This window comes from Armigeres subalbatus, chromosome 1, assembly GCF_024139115.2.
Source record: "Armigeres subalbatus isolate Guangzhou_Male chromosome 1, GZ_Asu_2, whole genome shotgun sequence".
Classification (NCBI taxonomy): domain Eukaryota; kingdom Metazoa; phylum Arthropoda; class Insecta; order Diptera; family Culicidae; genus Armigeres; species Armigeres subalbatus.
In genome coordinates this window covers 156,054,633-156,076,197 of record NC_085139.1, presented here as the reverse complement: position 1 = coordinate 156,076,197, position 21,565 = coordinate 156,054,633, and the positions used below count along the sequence as shown (strand labels likewise).

Sequence of the window (21,565 nt, the reverse complement as noted above, 5' to 3'; positions counted from 1 at the left end):
AAATATGTGCTCCCCGGATGTTTTTAGAAAGATAATGAACTAAGCTTCCATATAAACTAGAAATCGCAGTTCTAACATGTCCCTTTAATGAAATAAATCAACTTTGTTTTGGCGGCTCATCTGAAACCCGCCATTTGGTTCAAACCATGATTGGATACCCTAGAAGTGATGAAGCAATAGGAGTAATAGCGACGGGATGTTTTTTAGATGCTATCTGATGTTCAATAATAGCTACCTTCGTCAGATGAAACTGTCAAGAAGTTCTTTCTAGCAATCTACGTGATTTTCCACGTACCATTAACGTGTGGATTATTTTGAGTGTATATCATGAGGCTAACACGATGATACTTTTATGCCCAGGGAAGTCGAGACAATTTCCAATCCGAAAATTGTATAGACCGGCACCGGGAATCGAACCCAGCCACCCTCAGCAGGGTCTTGCTTTGTAGCTGTGCGTCTTACCGCACGGCTAAAGAGGGCCCACTTAGTATACGAGAAAGGCAAAAACAGTTTTAAAAATAGAAGGTCGATTTGTAACAAACTCCCTTTGGACGATATTTTGCCTCACAATAGGTAACAATGTTCCCTACTAAATAAAGAAACAATATATTATTTCTAAATCAATTTTTTTTAGTGTAAGACTCAATTTGAAACTTTTCTAAAAATTTTTTGTAGGACTTGTCATTTTTCGATCATATTTATTAAAAAAAAAACCCAGATTAATCCACCTAGCGTTGGTGGTGCCTTTCTCGCATTTAGTTAAGACACCAACCTTATATGGGGCTTTTATGGTTCGATGTACCATTTTCTTCATAACTTTTAAACGCAATGACCGATCGTTATGAAATTCAATAGTGATCAACAAGGCTTTGTCCCCTGTCGAATAAAACTTGTTGCGAGAAAATCGGTTAAGGATTACTATACAATAAGTTGTCTAATGTTTTTTTAAGCTTTTGTGCACACACATACACACATACATACACACGGACAGACAGACATGTGCTCAGTTCGTCGAGCTGAGTCGATTGGTATATAACTTAATGGGTCTCAGAGGCTTCTATAAAAAGTTTGTTTTCGGAGTGAAATGATAGCCAAAAAATGGTAAAGGTAGGTTGTCTAGATAAATTTTGGAAAACTGGAATAATTCTGCCACATTCGAATACGATATGGCGCGAAATACGTCTTTGAAATAATAATAAATTTTGTAATTATATTGAGAAAAATATAAATAACTAACTGAAAGTGAATGAAAGTTCAAAACATTATCGTACTTAACATATTTATTCATCTCACATATTAATAAAATGGAAGAATAATTCAGCTAAGAACAATACTTGAAGCATTGTATATTCCGGTATTGCATTGCAGCTTTCAAATGAAGACGAACACAGTTTAACAGCAAACAAACAAAATGCGTCAAGAATTTTTGCCAAACACGCTAACAACAAACACAATTAGACGCACACAGGGGTTGGTAATAAGGGAAGGTTAGCCAAAAGGTCATTAGGATTGGACGGATACAACTCCACGCCGTACATTATCGGTTAGACTGTTGCTGTTGTTATACATTTCGAGCCAAAGATTCTTCATCATGACCTCACCGGTTGGATCAATCGGGTCTGATTCAGCTGGTTGGTGAACTGGAGAAGGATGTATGCTATTGGAATGACTTGTGCAACTACCACCACCACCACCGTCGTGACCAAGCGCTCTACTACAATCGCTATGGTTGGAGTCAAAAGCTTTGTTACAATTGCCATAGCAAAATATCACATGTCCGGGACGAGCTTTGCGTTGGAAGTTTTGTCATTAAAAATAGGAATACATAGAGAGTTAACAGAAGTATCATATATCTTACGTGGTCGCGATGGCGGCGCTGACGTTTGCTCCAGTATTCGAAGTTCCACTTCGACGGCCTGGATCTCGTTGTAGCCTCTCTGTAGTTGCTTCATTATTTTCTTGATGAATCCGACGTAGTCTGCAAGTGGGGCGCTGTGAGATAAATAAATTATTCAAATCTATGGACTGTATACCTCGAGGAAACTCTTTCGGGCTGACAAGCTCACGGAAGAAGTCCTGTGCCACGTGAGCTTGTACGTCGCCATCATGAAGCCAATCCCGGAACCAGAAGCGAATTTTGCGGGATTCCTGCGAATGCTGGCCGGTGTTGGCACTGACTAGAAACACTCGGAACTCGAGACTCAGCTGTGCGGGAGTACGTTCTGCATTTTGACCTAGAAGTGCAAGAAGAAAACGAATAAATGATCAAGCCATTGTGTTTGTCGTTATTTTTTTAAATGCTTTGGAGGTCTCTTTTCCTGCTATTAGTATATAATCACGCAACAAATGGTTTATTCAGACCACCCTATTTATACCTATTACCTATTTATTTGACGGGAAACTTGAAATGATCAACTATACAACAGTTTATTATTTGTTGATTTTTTCAAATTTTATAAGAGAATTTGTTATGCAATCCTAAATTTGAAACGATGCGTTTCTCCCGGGCAGCTACCCCATATTTAAAATAACATTAGTCGAAAAATCGGTACCCACCTGCAACGGCATCCTTATTGATGATGATTCCTCGATGGTCACCACCGGCCACGTGAGTCCTCTCGCCGACCTGCTGCACTAGCTTCCGCTCAATGAGCAGCACCGTCGAGTTGGCCGTTTTTCCACGTGGTGTCATCACGACTTGTTCATCCGCAGGCGGCAGCGTCGGAGGACTGGCACTGAATGGCACTGTCTGACTAATTTTGCCACCGTTCTGAATCGGTTCACCGTTGTTGTTGTTAGTATTATTATTATGGATATTGATATTGTTGTTGTTCTGGTAAATGTGTCCCCTGTCGGCCCCATTTAGCGTCGGTGACTTTTGCGGCTTTGGTGGAGGAGGCGGAGGCATGGTCCTCGTTGGAAGTGGAGATGCCATGGCCGGGACTGCGGGGTTGTGGTGAGACGAAAGATGTTTTATCTATATATCTGCAAGGAATAGAAAAGGGGAAAATGTAAACCCGATCTGCAGAAAAATCATAGAATTAACACTAATAGATGATTGAAAGTCATATTAAATTAAAAAAAATCCAAAACGGTTAAGAACTTAAGAACAAATTTGATGTTGAATTTTGGTGAAAAATCATGTTCATCATGTTCAAATATGACCAAGTTCCTGTTACATGAGTAAAGACATCATTAAGAACGGTAATATTTTTCATATGCTTTAAATTGTAGATATTGAAATGTGTTAGTAGAGCTTACTTGACTCTATAGCTAAATTTCTTACATTCTACTCCAAATTCCCACCTTTTTTAATGACATCTTCATTTTTGTTTCTGCTTAATTGCTGTGGCTTTCTGATATCTTAACAAGAAGAAACAATTTTATTGAAGTAAGCTTAACAAAAGATGTGTAAAGAATGGCTATTTGATTACATATATGAAAAATCTAACTGTCTGGACCCGGGGGATAGCTACCGGTTACAGAAGTTGATTATCCACCTCAGTTTCATTATATATCTAATTTAATGATCGTTTTTTTAAACTCTAGCTAATATTAACCATCTCCACATAGTCAGAATGCATTCGATTGACTTTAATATTGTCGATCCAAACCTTCTAAAGTAAGGCGAAACATGATGGAATTTTTGTTGAATTGTACAAAGTTTTCAACAAGTGAATCTGACATTCCATGCAGGTAAAGGACTTTTCAATAGCTTTCTTTTGTACTACATAAAATGATGTAGGGACCTCTGAAAACTGTGGATCTCCCCCTATTCTTAAAATACCTAAAAATGTGGCATGATTTTTTAAAAATATTATATTGGAATTTTTTCGTTTTTCAACTGATATTCTACTGGCCTGCCAAATCGAAAGAAGAAGGGGTAGATATTAAAGATGAATTTCACGGTTAGTTTCGGAGTTACGACCGCTTGTCACGAATGGTCCCGTACCAGTGAAATACACGTCCTATCGCTTGACAATCGGATACGGTGCATGTTTACACCCGTAAACAGAGGCATTTCGTACAACCCCCTTCTCTACTTTAGTAGCAGGCGAAAAATCGATGTCTCTTGAAATGGAACTGTTTCGTGTACGCTTTCTTCCGAAAAATATGCCACGACTTGGAGGGATTAACGATTAACCTTCAACCTTTGATTGGTAGCTTGATAATGGGGAAATTTTACATGATGTTCAGCAATACATGATACAAGTTGTAGTGTCGGTTGAATCGTTGATTTACAGACATTTGTAATTTATTTAGCTTCGCCAGCGGAAACGAAACGTTGTCTCTATTTGTTTGACAAAGCACTAACTTTTTTGTATGGTGTTACCACATAAAAAATGAAGCTATTTAATTATAATAATTACTAAAATTTGTTTTTACTTAATTTTGTGGTTGAATTCTAGCATCATTTACTTATCATATTCGCATACATATTTGGTCCATATGAATAGGGAATCCAGAAAAGAAAGGACTGACATGCGATTACAGACAGCCTTGTGATCGAAATAAGATCAGTGGAAGTTGGAATTGGTTAAAAATTGTTGTAGGCCGCCAAAATCTTGCACCACTTCTGTGTGATCAAATAAGAACAAAAAGATGAGCCTAACGAGATACAAATTATAGATGCAAAAAACCTGTTGATCAAACTTTCAAGCGGAACTCATGAAATGTTATGCACTGTTGAAAGACACGAGATTTCGACATACCCAATGATAATTATTGGGAAGTAGGGTATCTGTTCCTATATCAATAACAATAAGGCACAGTGCACATAAAATACATTGATTTCTCACCCAATTATCAAGTACCGTGAGGATAATTATGCTCAATTCACATAATTTTTAATTGAGAACAATTTGGTGACTTCAAAAAAGCAATAAACATCACATTTATAAAGTATTTAACTGAAAAACATCCTCACCACCATGCACCCATTTCAATAACATTCTAAAATAGTTAATCCTATGCCTGTACCTATTTCAATAATACTACTTCCAACAAAAACTACGCACACTATTACTCATGTGTATACGTAACGATATGATTGCAGTGATGCCGAATTCTCCAATGTTTTTTATGTATGTAGGAACAACTGAAATGTTATTAGAAATATTATTACAATATTTCAGTTTTTGTTGCAATTTTCCATCTTATCAGTTCAATTTTATGTTTGTCATAATTTATCTTTTCGATATTCCTTATTTTGCAGTTGAGTTGAGTTGAGTTTCACATTAAAAGTTCATTCAAGCCTTTTTGAAATAAACTCGAAGTCGGCAACCCTTGAGGATACAAGCAAGATGTAAACAGTTTGGAATACGGACAAGGATAATTGAGACATAGTTCGAAATAAACCTATATCAAACTATAGGAAATCGCGTTCTTTTTTCAAATATAATTATATTAATAGTTAAAATGTGATGTGCTTAATGTCTTCTGAAGTGAATTTCACATGTAAACATTTGTTTTAGCTTGAAATTGAGTGGAAAACAACGTTGTGAAAACAGGTGTATCTGCTAGTAGCAATCGAGCAGTGCATCAAACCAACAGCTCAGAGGTAAGAAAATGTGTTTTATAGTTTTGTTTTTAATAATTTGAGTCTTGTGAACTGAAATATAGCTTAAACGGAATTTTAAATAATATTATAAACATTGAAGAATGTTGTCCATTCATTATTATATACGATCGATGTGAGATATTGTATTTAAATCGATTTTCAATTGGGTTTATTGACGATTGTGATTAATATACGGGCTGTTATTAATATGGGAGCATTTACCCTAATTGTCATTTCTTTACGTCGCATTGTGTCTGGCCGCAAACTTTTGAGTTTTCTGCTTGGCGTTAAATGCATGTAATAAACCTTACACAACTGCTCTGCCTTTTCCATCTCCAGCCATTTCCCAGCGAACCAACGAAATGCAATGTACGGGTTCTATTTTTAATTTAAAGTGTATTTTTCGCACCAAGCTACCCCAATTGAAATCAAGGAAAATCTCACGGTTGAAACGGCCTGTTGCTGCTGTCCGCAGCATCATAAAACTGACGGGTACCAAGGTTTAATGAGGCAGGCGTGTGCCGCTTAAACTAAGTGAAGTAAGGTTTTTGCCTCTGTGGGCAAATCATGCCAATGGATTTCGCCGTTCCAGAAGCCACCTACTTTATATCGAAACAAACAAATTTCGTAACATGATCATGATTGGTATTGGGTATTGGTTGGTTGGGCATAATGATTCAATCTAAAATTAAGCAGCGGAGAGGATGAATAACAGATTAGTTTTAGACATTCAAATCGGGAGAAATTCAACACAAATTTATTTCAAAACGGATGAAACTAATGATCGCCAGTTTGGCGAATGACATCGACGTCATTTGTGTAGATCGCAGAGCAGTGGAAAAGGCTTTAGTGCTTTTTAATTAGGAAACTAAAATTATAAGGCTGATCATAAACTCTGTCAAAACTAGGTACCTGATGATGGTAGGGAGACTGGGTAGACTTGATTCCCTTTTCTGAATTCCTATGTATGACAGTCAAAAATAAATAAACATACGCGATTTCCACACAGACTGTCTAAGAAATATGGTATTTAACTTTACTGATGTATGAAAGTCCTTAAATTATTGTTGTTATTAATACACAATCGATTTTTTAGAGTGCTGTTAAAAATCGACTTTTCAAATTTTCGGGGGTAATTGATCCCTCTCCAAGAACTAGCTTTGATAAAATTAGAAAGGTGCCCTCAGATTTTTAAAATATTTTTCCTTCAAAATACGCAGAATTTTTCTTAATGAATTCGACAGCACATACTATTTTAAAATTTGGGGAGACTGATCCCCTTTTTATGATATCTACGCAATAAATATTTTTTCCTGCCAAAACTTCATCAAATCTGTCAAATCTACAAAAAAATAGAAGCCTGAATACAGATTTATATTTTTTTGAATTTTTTCGCCAATTTTTTGTATGGGTGACTGGTGACTGGATCAAGTGTCCCCATATTGAGGCGATAACTTCAAATCCAAATATCCTAAAACTTTGATGGAATGTTGACATTTTCATCAGTACAGATCATTAAGCATATTTATGGCTTTGTGCTGTGAAAAAACGATATCTTTTGGTCATTGTTATGAAAAGTTGTTCAAATTTTGCGTGGCCAATAAAAAAATCTTTGGGAAGGTCGAAACATACAAAAGGCCCTGCAGAATAAATAAGGTTGTCAATCCAAAAAATAACTCATCACATAAAGGTCATTTGTAGAGGATCTATACTAAAAAATACACTAGAGCAAAACTACTTTAGTTCTCGATAAAACAGGGGGTGATCAAGTCTCCCCGGGGATCAAGTCTCCCCACCTTCCCCTATAGAGAACGGGACAGTCCAAACAATGTTGGTCCGGAGGTGGAAATGTCGACGAATTTATATATCTTAGGGTTCCCACATTCAAATACGTTACAATATGTATAATGTAAGGTTACTGCTTTTGGACTTGTTTCTAATTTTTGTGATTTTTTTTAGCAGTGAGCACGCACTGTGAAAACATGTTAGCAAAGCAGAAAACACGATATCGATGCTGAATTCTTTTCTTCGCCATGAGATGAATATACATTCAAACCATTGGCGTAACTAGCCTCGATGCCTAGGGGGGCTAAAGCCCCTACATATATTTTCTCTATTTTGAGCTTCTTTTCAAAAATTCTTGAACATTTTACCACCTCACTAAGCTATTTTAGTGGCAATTTGAAAAATACGGTCCAACCAACGACTCAAATTGATAGCGTAGTAGCGCTAGGCTTGGTCCCGTCTCCCGCACACTGAAAGGACAATATGTGACGAATCGTTGTCATGTTCCCACCGGTAGGTAGTGGACATTTTTTTGCATATTTCATAAATATTCTATCCACCTCAAATAAAAAAAATCGAATTATCACAAAAAAATAATGCAACATTCCTCCAGGGATTCCGACGGGAATCCTCCAAGGATTTCGATGAGAATCCTTTAGTGATTCCGACGGAAATGTTTCAGGGATTCCAATGAGAATCTTCTAGAGATTCCGAATGGAATCCTCCAGGAATTCCGACGGGAATATTCCAGGAATTCCAACGGGAGATTCCGTCGGAAATCCTCCATAAATGTTCAGGGATTTCGTAGACAATGTTCCAGGCATGTAGAAGCAAATCGTTGAAGGATTCCTAAGCAATATGTCAAGGGATCCCGAAGCACATCGTCGAGGAACTCCGAATTAATCCTCCAGGGATTCCTTAAAGAATCCTCCAGCGATTCCGAAGGGAATCCTCAAGGCATGTTGAAGCAAATCGTTCAGGGATTCCGATGCAAATCATCGAAGATTTCGAAGCAAATCATCGAAGATTTCGAAGCAAATCGTCGAATGATTCTGAAGCAATTCGTCGAGGGATTCCGAAGTAAATCGTCCAGGGAGTCCGAACTAAATCTTCGAGGAATTCCGAAGCAAACCGTCGATGTATTCCGAAGCGAATCGTCGAATGATTACTAATTAATTCATCGAGGGATTTCCACGAAAATCGTCAGAGGGATTCCGAAGCAAATCATTGAGGGATTCCGAGGCAAAACGTCGAGAGAATCCGAATTAAATATTCAAGGGGTTCTGAAGCAAAACGTCGAAGTCAAGACAAAATTTTCAAAACGACTTATCCGCTTTTGTAAACAAAGATTCAAACGACGATTTGACGAATCTGATAGCTCTCCCACGCAAACCAACACCATCAACAGGTAGCAGAAACCTTCACCTACCTATTGGTGGTGTTGGTTGGTCGTTCGAATCTTTGTTTACAAAAGCAGATAAGCCGTTGTGAAAATTTTGTCTTGAAGTATTCTTAAACAAATCGTCAAGAAATTCCGAAGCAAATCTCCGAACGATTTCGAAACAAATCTTTGAACGACTCTGGAGGAGTTCCGAAGCAAATCAACGAGAGATTCTAAAGCAAATCCTCCATGGATTATGAAGGGTATCCCCCACAGATTCCCAGAGGTATCTCTCAACGATACCGAAAGGAATCCAGTGTGAATTCTTCCTGGAATGCTTCGATGATTTCGAAAGAAATTCTTTAGAGATTCCAATAAGACTTTTTCTCGGATTCGGATAAGAATTCCTCTCGGATTCGATATGAAGTCTTTTTGGTTGCTGATGGAAATTATGAAGAAAATCTAGCTGCTAGGCAAGCAAAAGTCTGCTGGAAAACTTTCACTCCAGTCCTTGAAGGTTGACCGCATGCCTTTGTTGACTGCTTTCAAAGTACCAAGTGCAATTTCACTGCCACACAGAAATCCACCCACTTACGAATAAGATGTTAGGATCATATTGACCCAGAAATGTAAATGCTTATAATGGCCACCGGGAAACGACTTCCACGGGGACCTGGTCGGTCATATAAGGGGAGCACAAAAATCGCTCCAGTTAAGCCCTTTGATCGCTAATTCTTCATAGATTCTCTTAAAACGGTAATGTATGGTCCATGAGAGGGCTTCCGACGAAATTGGCCACTCCTGGTACATGCAAGGTGCCCCCGGGGAACCCGTAGAAAGAGACATTTCCGTTTTAGCACTAAAAAAATATGCCGTGCGGCGACTCTTTCGTCATGATTTTCAACAAAATAGATGGTTGTGCGCTCGAAATCTATAATTGACCCCATTGGCCACTCTTAGAACCTATGAGGGGCATCCGGGGAATCCATAGAAGGGGACATTTCCGTTTTTACACCAAAATATGCCGTGCGGCGCCTCTTTTGTCATGATTGTCCACCAAACAGATGGTTAAGCGCTTGAAATTGATAAGTGACCACATTGGCCACTCTTGGAACCTATGAGGTGCCCTTGGGGAACCCGTAGAAAGGGACACTTGCGTTTTAGCACCAAAATATGCCGTGCGGCGGCTCTTTCGTCATAATTTTCCACAAAATAGATGATTATGCGCTTGAAATCGATAAGTGTCCACATGGCCACTCTTGGAACCTATGGGGTACCCTTGGGGAACCCGTAGAAAGGGACATTTCTGTTTCAACTCCAAAATTCATGATTTTCTACAAAAGATGATTATGCGCTTGAAATCGATAAGTGACCACATTGGCCACTCTTGAAACCTATGAGGGCCCCCAGGGAACCCGTAGAATGGGAGATTTTTATTTTAACCCTAAAATATGCCGTTCGGCGGCATTTTCGTCATGATTTTCCACAAAATAGATTATTATGCGTTCGAAATCGATAAGTGTCCACATTGGCCACTATTGGAGCCAACGAGGTGCTCCCGGGGAACCCGTAAAAGGGTACATTTCCGTTTTAACATCAAAATATGCCGTGCGGCGGCTCTTTCGTCATGGTTTTCAACCAAACAGATGGTCATACGATCGAAATCGATAAGTAACCACATTGGCCACTCTTGGAACTTATGAGGGCCCCCGGAGAACCCGTAGGAGGGGACACTTCCATTTCAACACCAAAATATGCCGTGCGGCGGCTCTTTCGTCATGTTTTTGAATCAAACAGATGGTCAATCCCTCGTAGAAGGGGGGCCCCTCATAGGTTCCAAGAGTGGACCATGTGGTCACTTATCGATTTCGAGCGCATGGCCATCTGTTTGGTAGAAAATCATGATGAAAAAGTCGCCGCACAGCATATTTTGGAGTTAAAACGGAAATGTCCCATTTTACGGGCCCTCCTTAGCCGTGCGGTAAGACGCGCGGCTACAAAGCAAGACCATGCTGAGGGTGGCTGGGTTCGATTCCCGGTGCCGGTCTAGGCAATTTTCGGATTGGAAATTGTCTCGACTTCCCTGGGCATAAAAGTATCATCGTGTTAGCCTCATGATATACGAATGCAAAAATGGTAACTTGGCTTAGAAACCTCGCAGTTAATAACTGTGGAAGTGCTTAATGAACACTGTCCCAGTGTGGGGATGTAATGCCAATAAGAAGAAGAAGAAGAAGTCCCATTCTACGGGTTCCCGGGGGGCCCTCATAGGTTCCAAGAGTGGCCAATGTGGTCACTTATCGATTTCAATCGCATAATCATCTATTTTGTGGAACATCATGACGAAAGAGCCGCTGCACGACAGATTTTGATGTTAAAACGAATGTCCCCTTTTACGGGTTCCCCGAGGGCACCTCATAGGCTCCAAAAGTGGCCAATGTTGTCACTTATCGATTTCAAGCGTATAATCATCTATTTTGTGAAAAATCATGACGAAAAAACCGCCGCACGGCATATTTTGGTGCTAAAACGGAAATGTCCCATCTTACGGGTTCTCCGGGAGCACCTTGCATGTACCAGGAGTGGCCAATGTGGTCACTTATCGATTTTGATTCAAGCACATAATCATCTATTTTGTGGAAAATCATGACGAAAGAGCCGCCGCACTGCATACTTTGGAGTTGAAACGGAAATGTCCCTTTCTACGGGTTCCCCAAGGGCACCTCATAGGTTCCAAGAGTGGCCAATGTGGCGACTTATCGATTTCAATCGCATAATAATCTATTTTGTGGAAAATCATGACGAAAGAGCCGCCGCTGTGGAGTAAATAAAACTGTAAAATTTGGTACATTTGTACCATACTGAAGCTCATTTTTCGTCATTGCAAAAAATAGCCTTGTACAACTCGTTTTTTACAACGTCGATTACGTCGATTTTTTACAACTTGTTGCACAAACTACTATTGTAATTCGGTTATAATTTGACTGTTTTATAAGCATTTTCATTTCTGGGTTAATATGACCCTAACATCTTATTTTTTTGTGGGGTCGTTCCTGTCGCACCTTAAAATACTTTTTTTATGGCAGATGCTTCATTTCCACAAAATATTAAAAGTCAAGAAATTTCAGAACGATCGGATTATCAGGTAAAAAGTTTTTCTACTTTGAAGTTTCGTTTTGGATTATATTGACCCCAACATCTTACTAAGGTTAATCATATTCATAATGCTCATACTATATAATACGGACTATTCATTATTTGTTTCTACCATCTCACAATCAAGAAAGCAAATCATGCGGCACAAAACCATATTTCATGATTACAGAGTTTACAAAATGAATTAACCGTATAAATTTGGCTAAATGAGATTACTGTGATTTCATTGCGTAACAATTATTTATTTATATTCTTTATATCTTTATGTCACTATTGTTATTGTACAATACATATTGGTGACTACTGCAAATTTAAATTTTAAAATAATTTAGAAATTTGAGTACATGTGGTTCAACAATTACAAAATTTCAATTTCAATTTCTAGGAAAGAAGAGGTTCCTCGAGAAATCATCAACTCATTAAAATATTTCTACTTACCCAAATCAAGGATGCAAGTAATACCACATAAACCATGTTTCTTGATCACAGCGATTACAAAATCATGAAACTTACAAATTCAGCAGAGGAAGATTGGACTATAATTTCATTAATTAATATTTTTAGAAATGTGTTCACTATAATTATTATATCCTATATATTCGTTTCAGCCGTTATATATTTGAAAATACCATAAAACATGTATGTATTCTGCCATTTTTATAATCTCCTTTATCTGTGAAAACTGTTTCGGTTTCGACCCATTTCTTAAGCAGATGACAAGATTATTGCAAAATAAAAACACTTGTAAGGACGTGGAGGACGTTACCTTCCAGTGCATCGCAGTAACAAGTGAAATAATTATTTATGGTATGCAAATATCATAAATACCGGCCACCTTCCCCTAAATAAATGCAAAAAAAATGTGATTTAGTAAATTACCTAGAAACATTGGGATCTATCTCCACAAAGCAGCACTGACTGGTATCTGGTTGAATCTGGGTTTTGTCTAATCACTGGGCGTCGCCTAGGAATGCTAAACAATTCAGTGTACTTGTTAGAGATATGAATTGTGAAGTGAGTGAAACCAATCCCGAATAAATTGGAATATTTATCCTTTACATATGTTTCTTAGTTCAATCATTTCTATTTCTGGGGAAAAATTGCAATGAACTAATTCATACATAAATAAACTAAGTGAATCAGTATCAAACGAATTACGTAGGTTGATAATGGAACCAACTCTGCAACAGCATTAACGACTGATTCTCAACTTCTACTTGAACTGCGCAAGTAAACTTCTAAATTGGTGCTTATTTTTTCATTTGTAAGACATTTCACTCTTCCCCGTATCTCATCATATCGTATAAAATAATGATCCTGCTGTCTGAAAGTGCACTTCTATACAAAGTGCATAGTTTGTCAGCACGTTAGAGTTCGTTACACTTTCAAATGAACTGTTGAGGATACTCTGCGTCTGCACTGTATATGGGGCGATATGATGATGCAATTTACTGGGGTTCTCGCTCCATTCGAATAACGAATTGACATAAAAAATCACGGGGCTGTTTTGAGCTATCTATGCTTCAATGATCTATACATTGAGAAAATGTGTTATAACTTTTTGTCAGATCCTATTTTTTTTAAACTTTTGATTTTTTTATGCTATAACAGAATTTTGTATCATTATTTCAAACATTTGCAAAGAGTCATGAAGGTTCGAATAAAGTGATAAATTGTCCTGTCTGACGTCTGTGTGACTAACTTTCGTACCGTATGACTATAACGTGATAGTATGCTATCTAAGGAAGCGCGTCCCATGACCCGTCTACTCTGCTATAGTAAAGATTCTTTGTTAGCTACGTGAGGCTCTTCAACAAACCAAAGGCAGACGGGAAAGTAATTAACGTCAACTAGGCCACGGTGATGCAACTTCGTGCATATTTTATTTCCACTACAGCTTGGGACGCAAGAAAACGAGTGGAATTTGAAGAATAATTTTAATATTGTAATGAATCATTGAATTTATTGTATTCATGGAAATGTTTCGAATGTAACTACCTTCTATCCCACAATTCCAAATTTAAAAGTTTCATTCATTTATAGCCTATCTTTCAGTTACTCGATAAAACTTTCGAATCATTATAAATTTAAGCAGTGTTTTTATTGCTTTTTATTGCCACACATGTATTTTCGCCATACAATAATCCGGACATTATTTTTACTATTTTTGTACATTTTAATAAGCATACTGTAGCATATCATGCTTGCGGTCCAAGCTGGAACTTTGAAGCAAAGAAATTTAATCACATTCTCTAGCACGAAGCGGTAGTATTTCTGTTTCTTTATTCATGGCGCCGGTCGTTTTCCCGCTTTTGATTTTCCATTTTCTTGTAATCTTGTAATCTTGTAATATCAACGCACCCTCTGACCATAGCCTATCTGCGTTGTATTTAAATACCACTGAGCGATACGTCTACTGGGCAACACGTCCGGTGTGCACTGCACTAAGATCTCCTTAGATGCAACCGGACCGAGATCTTACTTAAGGCTCCCAAGGGTCCGTTTCGTTGTGATATGTTGCCATAAAATAGAAATATATGCACTTGCTTTTCTAATCTACGGCAATATTTAAATTTACTAATGATATTGATTAGTGACAAGTAAATTCATTCATCGATCAGATTAGAACGAGCTCAGTGCAATTAAAATATAAACGCAATACTTATCTGCAATTCACAGAAGATGTTGGGATTGTCCTTGAAGTAATCACGTTGTGAACACAGACTTCCTGTATTGACGGTGGTTGTTATGAATATGAATACCACTGCTGATACCGGAACAATAAGATTTTCTTCATCACTGGTCGTCTGGAAAGAGGTAGATAAAAGAATTGGGCCGCTTTCACTCGCCGGCCCGCAAAACATTAGTAAGTAATTAATCTTACTACAAAGACAAAAATACAGTTCTAATAATTCTGTCTTATTAATGGATATCACACATGCCCACCTGATACTCAACTTAACCAAAAACATATCCTCAATACTTAATAAAATGATAACTGTATATAGTTTCTATTATTGTCCATATATACCTACTATTCAATCTAGGATTCCAAATCGGATAAATTAATTCAGTTGCTAACTAAAAGCTTATCCTCAACGCTTTGGCTGTCAATAGTCTCCACAATATGAACCTTAAAGGTTATAACTTTGTTCAATCCTACATCTGTTTATATTAAAACTCAATCCTAACTGCTCCGAAACCGCTTTCAACACATAACTGCCCCGAGCACAGCCACTAAATGCGACCCACAGGACCCCAATCGAGGACGGCCTACACTATACCGTTGTGAGCTTACACCCTCTCCTGGGCTGTGCGACGCTGAAAACATGCTCCTAACGTTTGATGCCTAAAATAAAAATAATTAAACTAATTACACTAAATCTTACACTTTTGATCGAACCCGGCTGACATTCGCGTTAAACAATGTGTTCCATAAGTGCTGATCACTCATGATAACGCCCTGAATCGGCGAATAAAATTCAGTTTAACGCAGAGTTTAAACCCTCTCTTGCGCTAAGTAATGCTGAAAACCTAACTTCTAGGAATTTGATTCGTAGAAACAAATTATACTGAAATTGATGCGTGGCAAAATAAGTTATACTATTAGCTAATTTAGTTAAACCCTGACTACCCCACATTATACTGGCCCGTTTGGAGTCATCCAGTGGCACTTGGTCTTAGCATTCGTTTTCTTTTTAAATTCTATAACAATTCTCCACGCTTACCCCCATATTAGTAATATGTAGAACGAATGCTTGACTATTACTATACTAAGTATAGTAAAAGACCGGAAGTAATAATTGGGCCAGCCACCACCTTCCCGCTTTTGATTTTCCATTTTTACTTTTATTTGGCATCGACATACCTAGAAGGAACTTCTCACGTAGACAAGAAAGCAAATGAGTCTGAGTTAATTCCAAAGTAGGGTATCATCGTGACATTTCAATTGCTATTTATTGAAGGTCCAATACAAAAACAAATATTGTCTCGTATTAACCCAAGTAATACGAACGACACCAATCTAGGGAGCGAAATGCAGAGCAGGGGCAGCCCCAATAATTACGTGACGCGCGCTGGAAATCGGACACCGAACCACGCGATAAATAACACGGAACCGTCGGAACGAAGGTGCGGTCACACATCGCGACTGGAATTACCGGAAACGAGTCAATCGGTTTAGTTTGTAGCACTCCCTTGAGATCCTAAATGTCTATGGAATCAGTTTCATTCATTTATACTATATATGAAAATACATTTAGAATTAGGATTAGGTACAGAACGATTTTATTATATGGGCTCTCGCGCCTGTTAGAGATTAGAGGGGTGAAAGTTTGCTTGTTAAATTCCTAGTCACATAGGTATTAGTACTAGTTCCACTCTTTATGATAGTACGGCTAGGCTTATACAGGGGTTAGACAAAAAGGTTGAGATAGGTAAAATTATGTCGAAATTCAAATCATCATAACTTTGCGTACAATAATCCGATTTTGATAAAATCAGGACCATCAGAACCAGACGCTTTTCTAGTATATTGCCCTCCTGCAAAACCTAAGATTGGTCCTTGGCCACCGTATATGTTCCAGGTTTTCCGAAGGTATGTTCAAAATGCATTTTTTCCACTGCTTGTCATTTTATGTGACGTTTACTTTCATCATGTTTTATACTTTCTCCAAAAACTAGAACTAATATGCCGGCCAACGGTGGCTGTAGATCGAGAATCCATCAAAACTACGCAGAGATATGGCCATTTCCGTAAAAACGGTTCCGGGAACATGATGACAACAGATCGGAATAATGCAAATATGAGTATTAGAGTGGGGCGTCATGGTCATTTTTTCAAATCAATGGTTTTTCGAAGCCATTCTGGGTCCTGAACAACTGTGCAGAATTTGGGACCGATTGGTTGCTTCCTCGCTTTCCGCATCGCGTTTGAAGTTTGTATGGAAATTAGTATGGGAGAACGTATATTTTTGCATTTCTACTACTAGAGGTATCAGTGCATCGTAAACCAAAAGGCACATTGCGTTAAAGTATAACCCAAAGGATGCCGAAAAACTTTGCTGAAGAAGGCACGTTGCTGGAACGTCCACGAAAAAAGTTATAACGCTTCGAACATTGAGTGTTCAAACCATATGCAAAAAATCGTTTATTCTGCCAGCACTGCCGAACTACGTAGACCAATAATTTATCTGAGTGTTATTTCAAAATAATTGATCTTATAGGGCTTTAGAACTAATGGAAGCTATCCGGAATCATTTCACAAAGAAAAAAATCCGACAAGAAGGAAGATGGGTTTTGCCCTTCGATAACCATAGGTCGTCCGGTAGTGCTGGCAGAAACATTGATTTCTTCCATATGGTTTGAACAATCAATTTTTGAAACGTAATAACATTTTTTGTAGACCTTCCAGCCAAGTACCTTCTTCGACAAAGTCTTTCGGCATCTTCCAGACTATATGCTAACGTATTGAGTCACGTGATTGATGATAAATTGAAGCCGCTAATTGCAAAAATGTAAAAAAGTACGTTTTCCCATACTAATTTCCATGTAAATTTAAAACACGATGCGGCATGCGAGGTAGCAACCAATCGAGCCCATATTTTGCACAGTTGATTGGGGTCCCAAAACGATTCAGAAAAACCTTGATCTCACTTGATCGGACGAAGTTTGCGTTTTTCCATACAACTGCGCCCCACTCTAATGAGTATCTAACTACATGGCTCTGCGAGACGATGATTACAGGAACATTTCCAGAATGATAGTGTCCATTGCTACCCTTATAGCAGGTTCCAAAGGCATTCCAGGAGGGGCCGGTTTTGGCACCGTCTGGAACTATGCATATATGAGTGTCAAAATTCATGTTTTCCCAAGACGATGAATATAGGATCTTTATTAAAGATACATTATGGTGACTGTAAGACTCTCTGGCCAATTTGTAACAGGTTCCGGGTGTTCTGCGAAAGTGACATTTGTTCAGGGTGTATGGCCAATCCCCTACCGATTTCACGAAAATGGTCATATCTTTGCTTATACCAAACGAATCTTCGATCTGCAGCCAGCATTGGTCAGCTTATTAGTTCTAGTTTTCAGAGAGAGTATAGAACATGATGGCAGTAAACGTCAGATAAAACGATAAGCACAAGAAAAAATGCATTTTTAACATACCCTCGAAAAACCCGGTACATCTCCGGTGGCCAAGGACAGTATACTAGAAGAGTTTCCGCGTCCGAAGGTCCCGGTTTCATCGAAATCGGATCATTCTACGCAAAGTTATGCTGACTTGAACTTCGACAAAATTTTGCCTATCTTAACCTTTTTGTCTAACCCCTGTACATGGAATGTGTTCAATTTAAATAGCATTGCAGCATATTTCTTTAAACTAATTTTATTTCGGTTCAATCAAAGTTAATTGCCTATATTCCGGGGATTAAACCACCCGAGTTGGACATTAATTTACAATGTTATGAAAACTCATATGTGAATATGTACATTATGTGGAAGATAATGATTTGAAAAATGTATTGGAGGTAACCACTTTCCCTTCGGTGGGACTCGAACTTACGACCCTACAGTACGCTAGACTGGTGCTTTAACCAACTAAGCTACGAAGGACCTCCGTCAGCCTTCGCAACCTAGAGGCCTGAATGAGCTCGAGATTCCCAAATTGGACGCATAGTCAAATCACTCGCAATCCATTTCTCAAACCAACGCTGCCACATGTGTATAGTGCACGTTCACATTAGAGGAGCGTGAGTATTCAGACATTTAGCTGCCAGACATTCTAAATACTTACGCTTCTCTAATGTGAACGTGTACTATACACATGTGGAAGCGATGTTTTCTCTTGTTTCGGACAGCAGAACGATCCCGCGATCTGCCGAAATATTGTGTTCTGCATTGCGCGGCCGGTAATAAAGTTAATCTGTTTAGTGCGGGTTTTCTCTTGTTTTTTAACCGTCATTTTCCAGGATGCTTTCAAGTATTGGCTACGCAAGTATGAGATTAGATTAGTGCGGGTTCTCTTGTTTCAGACAGCAGAAATATTGTGTTCTGCAATGTGCGGACGGTAGAGTAGCCATCGAACAAGTAAGTGCAGTGCGTGTTTTAGTCGTCGGGAAAGAAATAAAATATCTATATTGTGTTCGGTGGCTCATGCGCATGTCGTGCGCGGTCGAAAAAAGCGCGTTATTCAATAGTTTGCTGTAGCCATCGAGCAAGTAAGTACAGAGTGCTGCGCTTCCGTGCGGTCGTCCAAAACGCGAATCTCCTCAGTTTTCATATGCCACCGGGCGTGCATGTTTTAACTTTTAACTCGTATTAGTGTTATTTCCCATCCCATAGATCGCATCGCTTACCAAAGTGAATCCAGATAAATTATCCTTTGTAACTAAAACGATATCCTATCCCAAGACAATCGTGGAGATGCAGAGGTATACTCGGTCTCTAGTAGCAACAAGAGTCGGACTAACAACCCTTCCATTCCTATATGACCGTAAGGACGTGACCGGCGCCGTTATTAACTTTAAATATTTGAGCTTCCGAAATGTGTACATTGAGAATGGGTAACTAATCCCCAGCCCCATTCATTGTATTCTCTGTAAAATTTTGCAAGTTCAGCCAACCCAACAAAGCTGAATGACCCAACAAAGCTGTTAAATAATTCAATCCTTGCTGATCAACAGCAGCAATCAGTGAACGGAGAGGATTCACGCCAGCTAACTTATAGCCAGGAAGTAGCCAATTTGCTGTAACATCCCCGAACACCAAACAACCAAAGTAACATGACCGATGTACAGCCGAGGAATCCAAAATGTTATTAGTTCAAATTCAACATGTTATGCAATGTTGTGTACTTCTATAATAGCTAAATAAATCTCTCCCTCCTTGCCAATAAATGAAATGGGAATCAGAAAAATTGATTATTTTTTTAACACTTTCAAAGCATAGTTGCTCAAGCTCTATTGATTTTTGGGTCAGAATCCTGAGTTTGAAGCGTAAATTCCTGCGAAAGTTTTAAAGAAATATTTTCAGAATTTTCAGCAGAAGTTCTTTGGAAATTCGGCAGAATAATTTGCGAAATTTAGTCCGAATTTTGTGCAGCAAATCTTCCTTCAATTCATGTAACAAGTTTCTCTAGGAGTTCATGCAGAAATTCCAACATCAATCTCCGAGAGTAAAAAATTCCTGTATAAATTTATCATCGCTACTTGAATTTCTGAGGAAATCGCAAAGTGAATTTTGCGGAAAGTTCTCAGAGAATCTTTGCAAAAATTCCTTCGGGAATACTTTCCAAAAATTCCTCCATGAATTCCAAAGGAAATCGTCTTGCAAAATTCGGCAGACACCCCTTGAGGACAACATTCTGGGAATTCTTTCTTGAATTCAAGGCGGCATTCTTGCATTCCTTTTATTGTAATTCCTGCGGTCCTCGCTCAAATAATTTCCGCGAAAATTCCTCCAAAAATGTCTTTATAACTTTTCAGATTTTAAATGCTACAGAAATTCTCTTAAGGCTGTGGAAATTTATTTATTGAATTTCTTATAGGATTCTTTAGGAGCTTTCTTCGATATTTTTCTGTTGGTAATCCTGTAAAAATACTGTCGGAGTTATCCGAAAATATCGCTGAAAAATAACTGTTGTTTTTCCAGAAATAGCTTTTGAAAATCTTCTTTTGAATTTGTGAACGATTTTTTTGTGGAAGCACTTATTCGTTTCAGATGAATGCTATGAAAGCAATAAAAAATGTTCGTAAAAGAAAAAAAACAATCAGAAACTAACAAACATCTCGTAATTATGACATAAATTGACATAATGAAAACATGTGTTCATGTCCTTTAATATACATGTTTTGTATACGTCATGTTTTAGAATGGATTAAAAATGACAATAGCGTATTTCTCCTCCTAACAGTTGTTTAATGAATGCTTAAGGGGCAAGCCAGAGTAAACGCGACGAGCGATGCGACGCGACCCTAAGAGTATAATGCACGCCATTGAATAAGGGTTTGGACATATCCAAGAATAATGTGAGTAATAGACTTCAAACATAAGTTTTGTTCTCAACAACATTTGCTTTGCTTAGCTTAGACTGATTACAGATATCTATGGTTGCTACCCCGTGGTTGACCAGAATTAGTGAAATTGCACAAAGAATCAACTGAATATTTGATTGGGATTGTTCAAACATTCTCATGAGTGCAAGTTTCAATGACTCAAATGTTCAAATAACCAATAACGGCGCCGGCCACGGTCTTGTAGTCAGTTGGGAAGAGGGAAGGAATATAAGTAGGGAGTTTTGATAATTGAAGACCGTGTTTATCTCTGCGTCTCCGCAAAAACCACAGGAAGGATTATCAGTTAGTCGGTAGGCATCGTTGGATCTGGATTCACTCTGATAAACGATACGACCGTGCTATAAACAGAATGATTTTTAACTAACAATGATTCGGCCGCACAAAGCAGAACAAACTAACTATTTGCACACTGAACCAGAATACGATCAAACGCGTGCTAATTGATTTTCTTCTCGACCGCACAAAGCACAACAATAACAGATCGTTTGACGTGTCTTTGAATAACACACGCACTGTGCTTGTTTGCCCGGTGGCTACTACAAGCTATGGAAGATCGCACTTGTCTCTAGTTTTGCTCTGAACAACATTTGCTTATGAAAATAAAGC

The 21,565-nt window shown here is 38.4% G+C and overlaps 1 protein-coding gene across 5 annotated transcripts in view; it reads right to left on the bottom strand.

Annotated features, from left to right (window-relative positions):
• The window catches only part of LOC134205358 (uncharacterized), a 50,625-nt gene that overhangs the window by 10,480 nt on the left and 18,580 nt on the right, over window positions 1-21,565 (bottom strand). For 3 of the 5 annotated variants that reach the window (XM_062680541.1, XM_062680540.1, XM_062680542.1), the window contains 4 exons: window positions 2,557-2,985; window positions 2,034-2,234; window positions 1,859-1,978; window positions 1,602-1,787 (listed from right to left, as the gene is read on the bottom strand). In XM_062680541.1, the coding sequence (XP_062536525.1) occupies window positions 1,602-1,787; window positions 1,859-1,978; window positions 2,034-2,234; window positions 2,557-2,935 (886 nt within the window). In that variant the 5' untranslated portion in view covers window positions 2,936-2,985. The remainder of the gene's footprint in view (window positions 1-1,601; window positions 1,788-1,858; window positions 1,979-2,033; window positions 2,235-2,556; window positions 2,986-21,565) is intronic. The other 2 variants (XM_062680543.1, XM_062680544.1) reach the window with 1 other exon arrangement.